The sequence below is a fragment of the Podarcis vaucheri genome (assembly GCF_965113315.1).
Source record: "Podarcis vaucheri genome assembly, chromosome: 14".
Classification (NCBI taxonomy): domain Eukaryota; kingdom Metazoa; phylum Chordata; class Lepidosauria; order Squamata; family Lacertidae; genus Podarcis; species Podarcis vaucheri.
In genome coordinates this window covers 6,888,897-6,908,100 of record NC_138752.1, presented here as the reverse complement: position 1 = coordinate 6,908,100, position 19,204 = coordinate 6,888,897, and the positions used below count along the sequence as shown (strand labels likewise).

Below are 19,204 nucleotides of genomic sequence, written 5' to 3'. Positions count from 1 at the left end.
CAATGTAATATTAGATTGGAAGCAAGTCATGATGTCCCACAATGTCTTACATTATTATTTTTTTAAATCAAGTGTATTTTGTGAAAGTAAAATACAGAATACTTACTTGGCTTTGCTAGGTTATCCTGCACTTGTAGTATTTTGACCAATAGACCTATTATATTGAGTAATAAACTGGATATGTTACTGACCTTAAAAATTGTACCACTAATTCTCTGTGTTATGAAACATTTTTAAGCACAGTTAATGCTATTAATTTTTCTATGAATGTATTCCCAGCTTTTTTTACATTCGAAATATACATAACTGAATTAGTTTTCATTCCATGCTGACTGAAATGCATCCACTTGTTTTGCAGATGTTTTCTCCACCTCTTAATAGTGGGAAAACTAGACCAACAACACTAGGAAGCAGCCAGTTCAGTGGATCAGGTAAGAGGCATCTGAAAAACATAAAAGTTCAAGAGCAATGCTGTTGTATTATGTTATATATAAAATCTTAATTTGTATATGACAAACTTTTGTGGATGAAATATATAGTTTTCAAGGAGTTAAAACAAATGCAGTATAAACTTTAAAAATGAGTTAGTTTTCTGCTGGAATCTCTAGTTTGTTGATGCTGTGGAATGAGTTTAAAGGTTAATTCAATTGAGAATATTGGGTTTGCAAGAAGACAGGTATTCGTGAAAATGTGGATATTCAGTTTTTTTGTCAGTAATTTGGGATTATATTATTTCTTTTGAATTTTAAAAAACTTTTAGTGATTTAAGTAACACTAACATAAATTCAGAATATTGACGTTGAAAGCCTTTTGTGTAATGTATACAAAATTAAGGCATAAAGCAAGACTAGAATAAAGTACAGCTAAATAGGGAAAACAGTGTTTCGTTTCTAGAGTTCACCTGGTCAAATTAAGTAGGAAAAGAGAGGCAAATGTATAATGTATATTGACCAGATTGAACAGATGTGTATTTATGTGTGCATAAACCATTTAAATTGGGAGATGAAGTATTTGCTGAGGAAATAAAATTTGAAATTGAGCTGTATTGAAGATAATGCTTTTCTTTTAAAATGCTGTAAATTGCAATGGCAGCAGTGCAGAGCTGTTATTCTGTGTTCCAGTGCTCCTACAACCTTGTGCCTAAAACATGTTTTCTGGCATTCTTCTCTCCTGCATATGTTACGTATACTTTCATATCCTACTTTAAATTCACAGTAGGCATAATTGAGCTGCAGATTTGAAATAGATGACTATTTTAGTTTGACCAGTGTAGAATGATATGAGATTGCATTATTGGAAAGCATTTTCGGAGAATTGTGTTGATCTGTTGTACTTGTTGTCTTTTATAGATAAGGAAAATAAGACATATTATCAAATGCTACATTATTAGTTTTGGAAGCATTGTTGTATTTTTATTTGTGTTGACTTCTAATTGTCAGGGGTAATCTAGTAAGTATTTCCATAATCTAACTGGGAATCTGAGTCTTGTCCTTCCTCACAAATCTTTGGTATTCTATCTAAACTTGAATTACCCAAGGAGATTAACTTCTGAATGGCTAAAAAACAAGCAGGTCTGTCTACTAGTTTTGAGTCTTTTAATATTGTTGCGGCAAAGTCTGAATTAAACTCTCAACAAGTATTGTTGAATGAAAAATAATATTTAGATTGCTGTTGGATCATTTTAAAAAGGTTTTGGTATATTTCATAGTAGACCCAGTGTAGACATAATGCTTCCTGGTGTCTAATCATAGTGAAGTGATTTGGAGTGCCTTGTGTGCTTGCAGTTTTCTTTGTCATGAGGGCATTTCTTCCCCTACTTCATTTAAGAAATAACTATTAATAGCATTGTATCTACATCAGTGATATTGTTAATCATAGATAAACCAAACATAACTTTCAAACTTGTAACAATGGTTATTGGACTGCTGTTGGAGAATACAGATAAAGAAACATAACTGTGTTTTAATTTTCCTGTACAGCTTGATGTGGAGTTGCAGGTATATGCCATTTTTCTTTGGGAAATGAATATGGCTGCAAACAGAAAGCTTCCCAAGGCTTTCTAATTTCCTAGAAAATATCAGCTGCAAGCAGCTGCAATTGTAGCATAGTATACACAGTTTTCTGAAGCAGAGTTATGGAAGCAGAGAATGACAATCTGTTTTTCAGCATAAATATGTGAGAGGCTTATTGTATTGAAATATATGCCATATTTATGATATAACCTTAAACATATATTTTGAGAGGTTTGTCTATAATTTCAAAATGTGTAGATTTCATGTTCACAAGTAACCCTCACGTCTGCATCCTTCATGTTAAATATTAATGTAAATCTTCTGGATCTCAGTAGTGGTTTTGTGCTTTGTGCTCAATTTGTTAAAACCTGTTACATGAACCTGAACGGAATTGTCTCTTTCAAAAACCTATAATCTAAAACTGAGACTTGACAAAATCTTCCAGTAGTTGAATTTTATGTGCATGTGAGAGACATTAATTTTTTAACTTGTTGCAAATAATTTGCAGTCACATGAAGTAAGTTAGGAATCCTGTGCACATTTATATCAGAATAAGTCCCCTCAGTGACTACTTAAAAAAGTCAACATGGAAGATTGTGGCTGTAAAATTTGCTAGAGACATTAAGGTTCAGTTATCTACAGAAAACTTTCATCATTTGTGTCTTGCTGATGGTGAAACAGTGCTGCTACTAAGAAGAGCTCTGATAGATCAGGCCAAAAGCATATCATGTCCAGCATCCTGTTCTCACAGTGGCCAACCAGATGCTTATGGGAAGCCTGCAAGCAAGACCCAAGTGAGATTCAGAGGTCTATTGCCTCGGACAGTGGAGGCAGAACATAACTACCATAGCTAGTAGACATTGACATTCATATTAATGAATTTGTTCAATCCACTTTCAAAGCCACCCAAATTGGAGGGCATGGCTACCTCTTGTGGGAGCAGATTTCATAGTATAACTCTATGCTGTGTGAAGAAATACTTTTTTGTCTCCCCTGAATCCTCCAACGTTCAACTTCATTGGATGGTTCTAGCTTCTAGTATTATGAGAGAGGGAGAAAAACTTCCAATCTGCTTTCACGACATCATACATAAACTCTATCATGCCCCCTTAATCCTCCCCCCACCACAAAACTAAAAAGCCCCAGGTGTTGTAACTTTTCGTCATGGAGTTGTTCCAGCCCCTTTATTATTTTGGTTGCCTTTTTCTGAAAAAAATCCAGCTCTAAAATAACCTTTTTTTGAGGTGAGGCAACCATAGCACAGATCACATAATACTAATTATGTTATGACTATGCTGGCTGGCTGTACATTTCCAAGCTCAATTCAAAGTGCTGGTTTTAACCCATAAAACTCATTATGGCTCAGGATCCAAATATATTCTGGAATGCCTCGCCTCTCTTCTGTTGTTTCTATAAAATGCCATTCTGTCTTTCCATGTGTCTTCACCAGTCTGGTTGATTTGTACTAAGGTCTAAAGGTCTACTGTCTGCTTGTGTGAAGCTTGCCATTTGCTTCACAGACAGTAGCTTGTATTTGACGACTGGGCTTCTTAGCTTGAATACTCAGACACTCTTACCTGGTTAGTGGGATCAATTCCAGTTTGTTTTGGAAGTACTTAGTCCCTACCTTGCTTTCAGTCTGTGTGCAGCAGGAGTGGGAGCGGCCGCCAAGACCATATAACACCGGTCTTGAAAGACCTCATTGGCTCCCAGTACGTTTCCGAGCACAATTCAAAGTGTTGGTGCTGACCTTTAAAGCCCTAAACGACCTCGGTCCAGTATATCTGAAGGAGCATCTCCATCCCCATCGTTCTGCCCGGACACTGAGGTCCAGCTCCGAGGGCCTTCTGGCGGTTCCCTCACTGCAAGAGGCCAAGTTACAGGGAACCAGGCAGAGGGCCTTCTCAGTAGTGGCGCCCGCCCTGTGGAACGCCCTCCCATCAGATGTCAAAGCGATAAACAACTACCTGACATTCAGAAGACATCTGAAGGCAGCCCTGTTCAGGGAAGTTTTTAATATGTGACATTTTAGTGTATTTTTCATCTTTGTTGGAAGCCGCCCAGAGTGGCTGGGGAAACCCAGCCAGATGGGCGGGGTACTAATAATAATAATAATAATAATAATAATAATTCTTCAGTCCCCAGGGGCTGCTGTTCTCTTGTGGCAGCTTTTAGCGGCCACTAGTCCCTCTTAAGGGGTCAGAGGCAAAAGTGGGTGGAGAAGTGGGTACAACTCTTAAGTAGGCTGCATTGCAGCCATGCAAATGTCAAAAGCCTCTAAACACCTGTAGGCATTACCACAGGTCAAAGGCACAGTCCAGCCAGGACAAAGATTTTGAAGAGGATGCAGGGCTAATGAGGGGTATGGCCCTGGGGCCAGAGCACTGTATTTGGACCCTGTGTATGAGAATTTCCTCCTTGGCATAGACACTGCCTCAATCTATAGATGATTCATTCCCAGTTGTACTTCGGGGCTTGTTACTGTTACCAAGATGTGATAATGATACACTTACTGGGATTTCGTGAATATTAGTAGCACATTCCCTTTGCAGGGAATCAGCAGTTGGATGTTGGCTTCCTGGGTTTTTGTAGGTGTGGGTTTTCTTCAAGGGGAAGGGTTTCTTACAGAGATGTGGAACAAAATGCCATCAGTATGCTCATGGCACGCAGTTGCGTCTCAGATGGCAAGTTTCTTACTTTATGGCAGATGCCATATGCATGGTTCCTATAAAAATATTGTTGCTTGTGTTTTGCTTCCTGATGTTTAATCACTGATAAATTGTTTTATGTCTTGTTAGCCCTCTTGAGCTTCTCTGAGGAAATGCAGGCTATAAGGATATATATTACATATATGTTTGTGTGCGCACACTCACGCAGGCATTGGCAGTGTATAGAAACACACTTTAATGAATGAAATCTGGGAAGAAGGCTGTAACGTTCTTTCTTGGGGGTGGGGCTAGTGACAGCTGTTCATGACGTCATAGCATTGAGGCTTGACTGTTGCAGTTGGCTTGATGGAGTGGCACTTTATACACTGTTTGGCAGCTGTATTTGATAAAGACCAGGGTATCATTGCTTTCTGCAGTATCAGTTGATGTCAGTAATGCGGATTTTTTTTTTTTGGGGGGGGTTGTTCTGCTCAGAATGAATGCATATCTGATTTAATGTTTTTATTTACCCCACTTTCCCCCCCCCCTAAATATCTATTTTTCAATTTGATTCTAAATATCTGGAAACATTTTCTAGTAGCCAAAAGTAATTGAGATACTTGTTTAGAAAATAGATAGATAGATAGTGCACTTAGTGGTTTAAGTATTGTATTCAAAGCTCTACTTAGAAATTGTTTCTGTTGGGATGTTTAGAAATATTTCAAAATGGCAATGCAGTAGTATTAGAGTTTAAGAAATATGTGAAGATGTTAAGAACGCTTAAGTTGCTGACTTAAATCATACCTGAAGAGCTAAAGACATAGATATAATATTTCTGGGAATTTTGGAATCACTGAGAAAAATATTTTTTCTGGGGGTTGAAAGCCAGAAATGTATACATTACTTTGTTAGCTAACCTTCACTAACAATATATATAACTTACCTAAAATATTCAGTTATACTAGCATATTTATGACATTTGCAGAGCAATCCTTTGCATGTTTACTCAAAAGGAAAACCTGCTCTGTTTAGTGGTGAGTGTACATAGGATTGTAGCCTCAAAAGTATAGTGTCTTGGGCTGCAATCCTGTACCCACATAGCTGGCAGTAAACTCCATTGAATTCAGTGGGGTTTACTTCTGAGTAGACATGTATAGGCTTCTTGTTAGTTTTGTAGCAGGATGTTTATGTAGTAAAAGGATGTGGGTGGCGTTGTGGTCTAAACTACTGAGCCTCTTGGGCTTTCAGATTAGAAAGTCAGCAGTTCGAATCCATGCAGTGGTGAGCTCCTGTTGCTCTGTCCTAGCTTCTGCCAACCTAGCAGTTCAAAAGCACATGACTGCAAGTAAATAAAAATTTACCACTGCAGCGGGGAGGTAAACAGCATTTCCATGTGCTCCGGCACTCGTCACGGTGTCCTGTTGCACCAGAAGCAGTTTAATCATGCCGGCCACATGACCTGGAAAGCTGTTTGTGGACAAACACCGGCTCCCTCAGCCGGAAAGCAAGATGAGCGCTGCACCCCATAGTTGTCTTTGATTGGACTTAACCATCCAAGGGTCCTTTGCCTTTATCTGTACCTATGTAATAGTAGTTTGAGAGGAGAGGTGAAAAGGTTGACCACAAGGGAAGAGCCAGGTCAGTAGAGCAGCTTTTAGAATATTCAAACTTAAATCAAAAGAAGGCAAAGATCAATTTGCAAACAGCAAAGGGATGGTAGTATAAAGATGGCAGCACTTCTAGGTATAGAGATGCATATTGGACTTGAATGTTGCATGTGTCTGTAGTAAACACAAACTGCCATGCTCTAAGGTTGTAGAGTAAAAAAGTACTCATACCATTCAGTTTGAGTAAGGAAAACATTGCTTTAAAAAGTATCTCATTTATTTTTTTAAAATGCCAAATATATATTCCCCCACCAAAATGTCATCTTTTTCAACTAGAAAATCGGGTGGGTGGGAAGGCCTAGGAAAAAAGTCCTGTTTCTCCCCACCCCGATTTCAGGGTTTACCACATTGTATGCAATCTAATATACTTAGGCAGCCATGTCTGGGCTGAGATTATTTCCTAGGTGACTTGCTGTGCCCCAGAGATTCTGCAGCAAAGTGGCAGTTGGATCATCTGGGAACTGGGAGAGAAGCATGTAACATTTTTGTCCCCTCAGCACCTCGTGCATCAGCCACTAGGGCTGAGGCAGATAGAAACATCGGCAGCAATCACCCAGTGGGAAGTGGTGGTCTGTGTGGAACTGACTTCAGCCATCAGTTCTAGGCCAGGAGATTGCAGAATGGCATTTGTTGTAACATACAGAACAAGGAGATTTAATAAAAACACACCTTTGTCTGCTGTAGTTTCTATTGTGTCAATGTTTATTTCATTATGTTTTAAATACATGGTAAGTCATCTCAAGAACTTCAGTTAGTAAGTGGGGTATACTTAATAATATAAATATAGATATATACATGCTTCCTATGAATAGTCACCTGAAACAGCTAGGCACAACTTTACTGTTCAGTTTTTCTTTTATCCATCCCTGCTACCTTCTGTGACTTTATTCATATTGTGAGTGAATTTTTAGCTCTCCGTGTTTAAATGTCAGTAAGTGGTTTTTATCTCAAGCTCCTCTGAAGAAAGGCAGGATATAAGTGTTTTAAATAAATCTGAGTGATGTGTTTGCTTGTTGTGTTAAAATGTTATGAGACATTGCATTCTAAAAGTAGGTGGAAATTCTAGCCTACAATAATTAGTTGCTGGGAGCAAATTATATTGGTGCATCATTCTTCAATTCCTAGTTACTGCCTGTGAGTAGTATCTGACAAGCAAAACATGGACTTGGCTTTTACAAGCTGAAGAAAGCACAATATTCTCTGTGTGCTACTGTAATCTTCAGATTGACAACAGGCTCACATAAATTTTCTGTTCCCTGGAAGATTGCCAAGGGTGGGCTGGCTTCTGAAGCCATCAACAAACTTCTATTATGATGGGACTTGCAAATTTTTTAAACCAGTTTTTACTCTGGGTTAAAAATGTGATTGTTGGTTTGCATTGTATCTACATAATACTTGTTTCATATTTGAATATTGTACTTATGGCTTTTTTTAGTTTAATATAATTATAAATGTTAAAGTTTGAAAATTTGCAATGGGGATTGCCTTGGAACCATAAATAATCTGTTCTATATTCATTGGAGGAAGAGAATGGGTATAATAATTATAGTAGGACAAATTCTTTGTTTATTTGGGCTTTTGAAACTTGGGTTTTGAGTTGCATCTGACACTTGAAGGAAGTACTTGAACCTGAGATTGTGTCTAATGTCATGAGGTCTCTGGGAGACCTTTAGGTGGGTCGTCATTATTTTTCTGGAGAATTCAGGAGTTGTCTTTTTAGAAAGCATTTAAAGCAGTGGTAGCTAAACTGCAGCCCTCCAGATATTGTTGGACTCCTAATTGCCATCCGTCCCAGCCATTATGGCCAATGGTCAGCGATGCTGAGAGCTGTAGTCCAGCAACATCTGGAGTGCCATTGATTAGACCAGTGTTTCCCAAACGTTTTTGGGCAACGGCACACCTGTTTACCGGAAAAAAATCTCGCGGCACACCACCATTAAAGCCCCGTCCCGTGACGTCAGCGCGCAGCGTCACGCCGGGAGGGACGCACAAAAGTGAACGTTTTTTCCCTTCCCCTTGCCGGGGTGGGAGGAGGCAGCAGAGCGAGGGACTGAGGGACGGCGGCAGCTGAGGCGGCGGCGGCTGTTGTGGTGGTGGCGGCGATAGCGGGCGGAGGAGAAGCCGTCGCCGGGAGTTGCTGCTGCTGCTGTTGCTGCTGCTGCCCGGACATGCCGGCCTCTTCCTCCTCCGCTGTCTCGCGCTCCTCCCTTTTGCGCACGCTGCCCCACCGCTCGGCACCACCACCGCGGAGCCGCCCCCGGCTCGACGCGGATCCTCGCCGCCGCCGCCTCTCGCCACCCGACTCGCCCGCCTACCTCCCACGGCACACCAGCCGGTGTCTCACGGCACACTAGTGTGCCGCGGAACACCGGTTGGGAAACACTGGATTAGACATACCTGTTTTAGAGAGATCTTGGGTTGTGCTGAATATTTCCATGGGAAAATTTAAAGAGAGTTGTAGATAAGCCAACTTGTTACCATGTCAAAAGATAAAAAAAGAGTCTGTCTGCCTCTAACCCTTGTCTTTTCTTGGTGATGAATGCTGCTTATGACTCAGCCACTACAGTGGTACCTCAGGTCTGTGCATGTGCGGGTTGCGATTCGCCGCTTCCGTGCATGCGCGTGATGTCATTTTGACCATCTGCGCATGCGCGAGCGGCGAAACCCGGAAGTAACGCGTTCCGTTACTTTCGGGTTGCTGCAGAGCGCAACCTGAAAGCGCTCAACCTGAAGCAACTTCAACCCGAGGTATGACTGTATTAGTAATTGCTTCACTCTCTAGTGTGGTGTAAGCATGCATCAGTTTCTAACTTTGAACATATTTTTTTGAAAGTTTAGTTTATCTTAGCATTTTGTGAGTGACACAATGATTTTTGGCTAACCGTAATGGTCAATTTCTTTTCTTGCAGCAAGGATGAGATAATTGATGATTTTATGACTTGAATGAATGTTTTGTATCTCTACATTTAGAAAACAAAGCTGTGGTTACAAATACAACATTCAAAAGCATAAAGGACATACTTTTGGTGAAGATGTTAACTGAATACTAAGGAAAAGAAACAAAACAAGCTTTTGTTACATTTTATAATGTGGCGCTATGTATGAGCTAACCATGCTTCTAAATGTATCCAATTTGTAGAACTTGTTAGGGTTTTACATGTTGTGGGGATGGTATGGGAGCTGTGCTGAAGAAAGAAAAGTCTTAACATTTTCTAAATAAAACAGAAAAATTTCATTATCTGCTAGGTCCAAGGGTCCCTTTTGATCATACTATCAAGCTTATCTGGATTTGTAAGCGCATTGGTTTTTTAAAGGATTTGAGTAATTTTAATATCTTTGCTGTTTTTTTGCGTAATAACCAGCCTTATATAACCAATGTGCTTGAAGTTTGATTAATACATGAATGGGTTAATGCCACAGAGTAAGCTGTCTTGCCAGGCTTAGCTAGGTCACTCCCCCTCACTTTGAGAGGAAAGTAATCAAGTCCTTTGTTCTCCTTCAGTCTACTTGAAAAGCTCAAGGTGATGTGGTATAAACTGATTGCTCCAAGTTCAGACCGCATGGCTTTTACAAGCTATTATTGAGTTCTATACCAATAATTCAGAAACTTTCACCACTGTAACCGCCTCTCTTTTCTTACTGATGTATGGAAAAGCACATGAACCTGACCTGCAAAGAGTTTGTAAGTAAATCATTTTTAACTTACATGTGGTCTTTTTCTATGCTAGAGGAAGAGGGTAATTTTGGAAAGAACTCACAAGGGCATTTTGAAAGGTCTAATGGCCTATATTTCCATGATTACCTTTGCTGCATATTTTCATAGAATTGTAGAGTTGGAAGGGACCCAAGGGTCATCTAGTCCAACCCCCTGTGATGCAGGACTCTTAGCTAAAGCATCCATGGCAGATGGCCATCCAAACTCTGTTTCAAAACGTTCAAGGAAGGAGAGACCAACACCTCTTGTAGGAGTCTGTTCCACTGTTGAACAGCTGTTACTGTCAGAAAGTTTTTCCTTTCTTGTAATTTGAAACCATTGGATAGAGTCATCTCCTCCAGAGCAGGAGAAAACAAGCATGCTCCCTCTTTCATGTGACAGTCCTTAAGATATTTGAAGATGACTATCATTTCTCCTCTCAGTCTCCTCTTGAGCCTGGAAAAGTGGAGACTTGAGAGGAGAAATGATAGTAAGTTTAGCCTGGAAAGACCCAGCTCCTTCAAGCGTTCCTCGTAAGGCTTAGTTTCCAGAGCCTTTGATCCATCTTGGTTGCCTTTCTCTGCATATGTTCCATCTTGTCAATATCCAATCTGTTCAGGTCATTTTGAATTCTGACAGTCTTCTGCAGCACTAGCTACCCCTCCCAGTTTGCTGTCATCTGCAAATTGGATGAACATCCCCTCAATTCCTTCATCCAAGTCATTTATAAAGATGTTGAACAACAATGGGCCCAGGACAGAACCCTGCAGCACCCCACTTGTCACTATTTCCCAGGATTATGAGGAACCATTAATGAGTACTTATTGGGTTTGGTCAGTCAACCAGCTACAGATCCACCTAACAGTCACCTTACTCAACCCACATTTTACCAGTTTCCTCATGAGAATATCATGGGGGAATTTGTCAAAAGCCTTACTGAAATCAAGATACACTATGTCTACAGCATTTCCCTGTTCCACCAAGTTTGTAATTCCATCAAAAGAGATCAGATTGGTTTGACATGACTTATTTTTGAGAAACCCATGCTGGGTCTTGGTAATCACAGCTTCCTTTCCTAAATGCTCACAGACTGACAGTTGGATTATCTGTTCTAGGACCTTCCATGGTATTGATGTCAATCTCACATGTCAGTAGTTCCTGGGTCTTCCTTTTTCCATTTTTTGAAGATTTGATTTTAAATCTCTGCTCAGGTTCTCTCGACAAAGAGTACTTGTCCCAAACCTGGGTATTGGCATCCAAGGAATTCTCCTTTTATGTACCTTTTTATTTTCCTTGCCAACCAACAGTTTTTGCATTTAACTTGGATTTAATTTTATCACTATTGTTGTTTTTATTCTTTTAAATCTATTTTTGCAGTATTGTAAAACATCTAGAATGTCTAATGAGACAAGTGGGTGATGTATAAACATAAAGTGCTGCTCTGCATTAAGGAAGGGGCCTGGGGAAATTAAAAGTTAGTTTCAAATGTGCTTGTTGCAGGATACCACTATTGCAATGGCATTATGAGTGTTGCTTCACAAGAATGTTGGCTCATTTTGTCAGGAAAGGAAGGCTAGAACAAAGCACACTTGAAAGTTCCCACCAACGCTCCCCGCCCCCGGGCCATCTTTTAAATTGATGTGGGAATGTCTCTCACTACACTGGTACAAGACCTCCAGAAATCTTCCTTGTATAGAGCCATATGTCATATGCAAATGCAGTAAAAATTGTTGATTAATGACCTCACCTTGAAAGTTATTTTGCAGCTCCTACTAATGGAGCTGTGATGATAAATTGAAATTGACAGCTGCCAATTTCAAGTGATAAAATTGACTGCTAAAATTTAAGATTCTTTCTTTGGAGCCTCTGAGATCAGAGATGTTTGAATATGACACTCTTTCTGGCGGCATATGCAGTGACAAGAAAAGGCTCCAAATTTAAAAAGTGCTGAATTTTGCCTGCAAAGTAAGAATCTTAGGATTGTGCTCCTAGTTTTCCTTCCTTTGCAGCCATTCACTGAACATGAATGTGATACCATACCTGGGAAATGTGGCGGAATTTCACCCCAAGCAACCTGGAAGCCCAACCTCCAATGCCTGATGGGCCTAAATAGGATTGTGGCAGTTGTGGTTGGTGAGGTGGTACAGGTAGGGTGGCATTGCTCATCTCCCTTCTGAACACTGAGTGTCTTCAGTTCATCAGAGGGAGAGCTGTGGGGAGTTCAGTGTGTTGTGACATGCTGCCAATCCAACACGTCTGTCACCATTCCTGCAGTGTAGTGAGCTTCCTGTGACTCCCTTCCAGTGACAGGCAGCAATGCTTAGTGTTCGGAAGCAACAGTGCCCTACCTGTGTGCCATACTCAGTACTACCAACCAGTGGCATGGAAGTTCCTCACCAGTGCTGTAGATGTCCCTCTTAAATTATATCTTGTAAAGACACACTTTTGAGATGTTTATGAGTTCAGGTTTATCATATCCAGTGATATCCCTAAGTTCCAGCAGATCCTGCCATAGAAGCTGGATTTTACCTTTTAGAGCCCTAAAAGGTATTGATTTAACACTGTTGCCAACCCAAGTCATCCTGTCAGTTGAGATGCTAGAGGGCCCTCAACGGATGTGATCTTGGACAGGAGCTGTTTGGGCTATAAACTGGAACTGTCTCTTCCAGCTCCTACTTTATGGGAGTCTCTCCCAGTGAAGCTTGCTGATATCTGTTCAACACTGTGAACCTTTATACAATCTTTATAAAACTGGTCAAAACTGGCTTATTTACCTTATGTTTTGTTTGTATTTAATTGTTACTGTTCTTGTTCTACAATAAAAGGGTTGGAGTTTGAGAATAATATACAGGCGGCAACCATTTTGCATAGGTGTTTTATTCTAGGGCATAGAATATTTTTTTCAGGCACCTTTTCCAGCCAGCTAATATTACCATAACGCAGAAGATTCATGTTAATACAACAATTGAGGAGTCTTTCTTCAAGTTACAATTAACCTTATATTAAACTGAAAACATGAAATTTAGACATTAATACTTCTAAACCTTGTTACAGTTAAATGTAATCAAATGAATTTATATGCTTGATCATTATTATATGCATATGTTCTTTTATAAAGTCGTGGTGTTTAAAACCTTTGCAGCCAAGTAGGCACAACAAACTGCTTGTCAGGTGGGAAAAATATTCCCAAATCAATTTCCTCTGGAAAACAGCCTTGTCCATTGTTATCTTCTGAAGTTAATGGATTAAATTCACTTTGACAGTTGGAGACATGTACCAGTGTCTTGCCTGTGGCCATGATCTAATAATCATGGATATGGTAACAAGTTGTCTAACGATTCTGTGATCAAGGTGTTGTTTGCTTTGTTTTTGACAAATGTATTCTGCTTGCAAAAATGGGATTTGGCTAATAAGAACGTATTGCTCGTTTTTTATTCTACATAAAAGAGGAGTGGTGGTGGAACTAGTCCTAAAAAAATAAAGGGATTGACTCAGTGGATTGGATCCAGATTAAGTCAGTTGTAATTGAATCCCATTGAAATCTGCTAACTTAGCCTGGATCCAGCCCAATGAGTTCTCCTTAGCTTGTTATTGGGGGATGAAGTTTAGAGGCAGAAGAAGTCTCATTTAATGACACTGTGAGCCAAGACTGACCAAAAAGTAGGTGGAAAAAATGAAAGGCATTGCACACAGTTGACCTTTTAATAGAGAGAGGGAGAGATTAATGATTTGGAAGATGCCTTTATGGTAACTTAAAAGTGGTTGAATCGTACTGGAAGTGAAGTTGGGCAACTGTCCAACTGCTTCTTGGGATTAACCACATCTGCTTCTTAGTGTGCATCTCTCATTTAATTTATAATACTTTCTTTAACAATATGAAAAAACCCCTCAAACATTTTAAGAGAATAAAAACTTATTGGTTACTTTCAAATCTGTTAATTGACCAGCTATTTTCTATAGGTATATTTTCTATAGTTTGTATAGTCAGCTTCATTTTACACAAATTCTGAAGCTGTATTGCTGTTATGGAGATGGGTGGGGTTTTTTTGCCTTTTATAAAGTAAATGTTATAGGATAGCAGGGTTTCCGTTCTGTAAATGCTTCTGTGAATTCACAAAAGCCATGGTATCTCAAAACTGAGCAAGTATGTGAGGATTGTTCATAGGTGAGAATATCAAAAGCCAGCTTTCATAATGACTTTTACTTAGTTGCAATGCTGTTCTTTTGATTAGTGATAAAATCAGTTATTGTCACTGATCTACTGTCTGTGATCCTGTGTACAGTAACACATGTGTCTGCTTTTTAAAAAAGCTGCCTCCCAGATCTCAACTGGTTTCCCCTGATGGTGAGATTCTTAAATGCTATAACTCGTATGTGAAAATTATTATATTTTGTTCTGTTTGGCTCAATAGTTGCATGGTTTCTTACATATGCTCCATAACTTGTACGGTTAACTTCTGCCCTCACTACCTGTCCCAGCTCTACTGTCTCAAGTAGAATTGTCATTGATAAACCAATAAATTAGATGACTAGTTTCAGTCTTGTCAGATAAACAGCGTTTTAGAATCTGTGGTGAGTTTCTTTTCCTATGAATACCCTAGCATGGATAATTATAGAGAGGGCATATTCAATACCTATTTTTGGTAGGTGGCGCTGCCTCTAGGTCTGTAGAAATGAAAGGATCCACCTTCAGTTATAGGTTGCATTTCCCCCCTCTTTTTCTTTTTTCTTTAATAAATTTGCATTCTAATTTTTCTTCTTTTTACACCTGTATGTATGTGATATGTTAAAAACCTTGGTGGGAAATACAAAAAATATGTGTCTGGTGAGCCACCATCTCAGCTTTCCTAATGTGAATTAAATTCTGCTATTTTAAAGAATAACATTTCCTTTTCATTATATTAGTGCTCTACATTTGTATTTGGGGCTTTTGTAGTACTGTTATTTTTCATATTGCTTCCAACTTGCTTAATCCACAGTTATTGCATAATTGTTCTTGATATTATTTTCTTCACTTGTTTTGGAAAACAAATCCCCTTACTCTAACTTGACCTTGAGAGTCACCAGTAAATAAAGTCAGTTCATAAAGCTGTTGGCAATATTATCCTGACTGTCACTTTCTCCTCATGTCTTTTGCAAAGGCCTCAGCGATTACCCTAGAATCATAGAATCATAGAATCATAGAGTTGGAAGAGACCACAAGGGCCATCGAGTCCAACCCCCTGCCAAGCAGGAAACAGTGTAACTTTATTTCATAATTCAAAATACCCTCTCCTCAAAATTGTGTTAAATGTTTTGTCATGGTTACAGTTAGACACATACTGTAATTACCGTATTTTTCAGTGTATAAGACTAGGTTTCCCCCCTAAAAAATTATATCCAAAATTTGGGGGCGTCTTATACATGGATAGATCTCCCTCCATTTTCTGAAATCAGAGTCCCCCAAAATAGGGGGTGTCTTATACATGGGGGCGTCTTATAGACGGAAAAATATGGCATATTGCTTTGCTGGTGCCTTTTCTATAAATGCAATCTACAGTAATAGTATTTACAGCTTTAGGATGAACGTATGTGGGAAATAGAATGCAATATATTTGAAATTTGACTACATCAGATGGGGATGAATGGCTTCTAGTCCTTTTAACACTAGAAAGGATTTGGCATGCACCACATTTCAGCACATCTGTCTTGGTGTCAGTGTTACTTCAACCTCACACTTGTGTTAGTTATGTATGGCACTGGAGTAGCTTTGAATTGTGTTAACTTTCTGGTGAGTTTCAGGACAAAGCCATGGTAGTAAGTAAATGTATTTTGATGAACACAGTCCTTGCACAGCTGCCTAGTCACTGTTAATGTTACCTTGTGTGGCATGCATGATTTTTATACTAAAATGCATAGGAAGCCAGTTGGAAGGTGCTCACATGACACAGAAAATACACCACAGAAGTAATAATTCAGCATTATAATAGTTAAGCTTCCGGGTTCTGAGCAGAAGCAGGAGTCCTTTTTAAAGAATGATAAGTTCTATGGGTATAAAATGTCTTTACAGTGCCACTGTTTGCTAGATCTGTTAAACTACCAGAGATATAAAGTATGGTTCTCTAGATTTAGAAATATTTATATTGTGCATTTTACAGTGTTAGCTTCCTATAATTGGTTTTAGTTGAGTACAAACCCCCATTCACATTTTTTAAAACCAACCTTTATGGAGATTTTACATGAGTTTGAAAGTAAAAATAAATTCAATAGCTGGTTTTTAAGGCAAACTCCACTACAGATGACTCTCAAGCGGTGTCCACAGCACTGCCCTATCCTGTTGTGTTGGATTAGTTTCCATTAGTAAGGTTTGAGGATGTGGACAAGGTGCTTGGATTGGTTCTTCTGGATCCTTTGCTGTCTTTTGAGGCTAAGGTGGCCTCAGTGGCATGAAATGCCTTCCATTGGCTTTGGCTGGTGGCCCAGCTTGTGCCCCTATCTGGACAGAAATAGCCTAACTACTGTTGTCTGTACTCTGGTAACCTCTAGGTTAGATTACTGCAATGTGTTATACGTAGGGCTGCCTCTGGAGACAGTTCAGAAACTTCAGCTGGTACAGCCAGGTTGCTCACCAGGACAAGATAGTTTGAGCATACAACTGCAATCCTGTTAGGCATCAGGTGAAAACATTGTTCTTCAACCAGGCTCATTAACATCCTATATCCTTTTAAATGTGTTGATGGAAGGGGGGCTATTTGTTTGCTTTGGTTTTGTTTTTATTATTATTTTGTTTTTATCTTGTGAGCAGCCCTGAGATCCACGGATGTAGGGTGGTATACAAATTTAATAAATAGTAATAATAATAAATTATAGCTAATGTTTGTTGAAACAAGCCAAAGTTAAGATTAACTAACTGTGGTTAATCAAAAATGGAAGTGAAGGTTTCTAATTTCCTCCTTCTAACTGCACTGGAAGAGGCAAGGAACAGTACATGAACCAGAGTCTTTCTGTATCTATTTTTTGTCACCATAAACCATGGGTTTAGCCAAAGCAGAGATAACACCAAAGAGTGCAGTCTGATCTATAGATTTCAATTTAGGGTTTGTGTGGCTTAAAGCTCACCATGGCTAACTGGACTTGATTGAGAGTGTATAAATATTATTACCTATATTATCAATCTTAAAATAGCCATGTAAGTAAGAGATGTCAGGATTACTTCCACTTCTTTGTTGCAATTGGACTTGCAAAAGCTAAGAATGTACAGTCGTACCTCATTTTGTAGCTGGGATCCATTCCGGAGCCCTAGCCGAAAAGGACGCAGGGCAAAGTGCCGTGTCTGCGCATGTGCATGGAGTGGTTTGCGTTTCTGTGCATGCGTGAAGCGCAATTTAGCGCTTCTGTACATGTGCGAGTGGCAAACCCGGAAGTAACTTGTTCCGGTACTTCCGGGTTTGCTGCAGACGTTCGCCGGAATGGATGCTAGACGAGGTGGATGTTCGCGGAGGCATTACCGTAGTAGCTTGCAGTGGTGCCTCGCAAGACGAAATTAATTCGTTCCGCGAGTCTTTTCGTCTTGCGATGTTTTTCGTCTTGCAAGGCATTCGTCTTGCGGGGCACCACTGTACTTAAGGCAAGGTGAAATCTAAAACGGATTCCTTGGCTCATGCTACTACTACTAATATTGCAACATTGTCTTTACTGAATAATATTACTGTGTAACATTTCCCAGTTCTGATTTCTCTACCCTAATTAATCACAAAACTACAAGTTTGTACTGAAATTTAGCATGTTTTGGTTTAAGCAAAACACATTAAAAAAATTATGATTTTCATTTATAACAAATAAACATTTCAGCAAAAAAGGAAACAATTCTTAGATATCAATCTTCAACTTCCCTCCCCCTTTCTGTGGTTCCATAAATTTGTTCTCTTTCTTTCCCCCTGCATATCCCAATTAAGTCTGTTTATTCTTTAAGCAATATGTATATTTTGCTCTACAAGTTTAGCATGGATAGCATTCTCCCTGATATGTGTGGCCTCTTCTTTCATGGAATGAAATGTTGATTAAGGTGTTTCCTTTTTAGTGTTACAGTATGCCATGTTGCAAGTTGCTGACAAAGTTACAATTTTTTTGGTCTAATGACCAAAAAACCAGCTGAGATTTAGCTCCTGTATGTATTATTGGAGAGGCCAGAAATAGGTTTCATGCAATAAGTTTCAAATCTCCTGAATAAACGACATTTCTCTCCAAGTTTAACTACCAGAAGAGATGGAGAACAAATAAAGAACCTAAGCAAGGAATTTAGTAAGAACACATCATGACTTTTTAACCAGTGGGTGGTATTCAGATAAGTTTTACTCAGAGTAAACAAACTGCAATTAATGAACATGTCTAAGGTAGAGCCATTAATTTCAGTGAGTCTGCTCAGGATAAAACTCAGTTGAATACCATCCAATGTTTTTATTCAGTTTTAAACAATTTCTCATAGAACAAAAGCACATACATGTACACTGAACAGACAGTGATCAGTCCTTTAAACAATGCAAGAACAGAAAGCTAGGGATTCAGTCCAGTCACACCACTTGGAGCTGTAAGCAAGTCCTGTCAGTCAGTACTTCCTCATGAAAATTCATATAAATACAAAGCCCAAATATCAGACAATTTTCCTTCCAGTTGCTGCTGTTGGGTTGCTTTCTCAAATGCAGCTAATGTTGAGAAATCTTCTAAGCACTGCACAGTCAGTAGTGGAGAGCATTCTTCCAGGTATTTGTCACCATCAATACATGCAGAATCCAATCTCTGCTTCTCTATCAAGTTCTGGAAGATGTGGTGGTGGATCCAATACTTTCTGAAAATTATTTTTGTTGTATTAAATGCAATCTGAGATCTGAAGAAGTTACCGTAAACTTCGCTCCAAAACACGCACTTTTTTGCTCCGAGAAAGTAAGGGAAAATGCCTGTGCGTGTTAAGGAGCGAATGCACGGATCAGAGCCATGGCTGCCGTCAGTCAGGCAAAGCGGGAGCCACTTACACGCTCTACGAGGCTCTCACTTTGCTTTCTTTAAAGCGACCTGGAGCCAGGAAGGAGGGAGGGAAGGAGAGCCATAGCAGCAAAGCCGGCAGCAGCCGCTTACACGGGAGGAGGGACAGACGCTAGCAAAGGTCTGCGCGCTCTCTAAACAGAGCAATGAGGCTGCAGAGAGACG

At 39.5% G+C, this 19,204-nt stretch overlaps 1 protein-coding gene across 15 annotated transcripts in view; it reads left to right on the top strand.

The window, feature by feature from the left end:
* TCF12 (transcription factor 12) overlaps nt 1-19,204 on the top strand; it is a 143,758-nt gene that overhangs the window by 3,470 nt on the left and 121,084 nt on the right. For all 15 annotated transcript variants that reach the window (XM_082198458.1, XM_082198465.1, XM_082198460.1 and 12 more), the window contains one exon: nt 359-431. In XM_082198458.1, the coding sequence (XP_082054584.1) occupies nt 359-431 (73 nt within the window). The remainder of the gene's footprint in view (nt 1-358; nt 432-19,204) is intronic.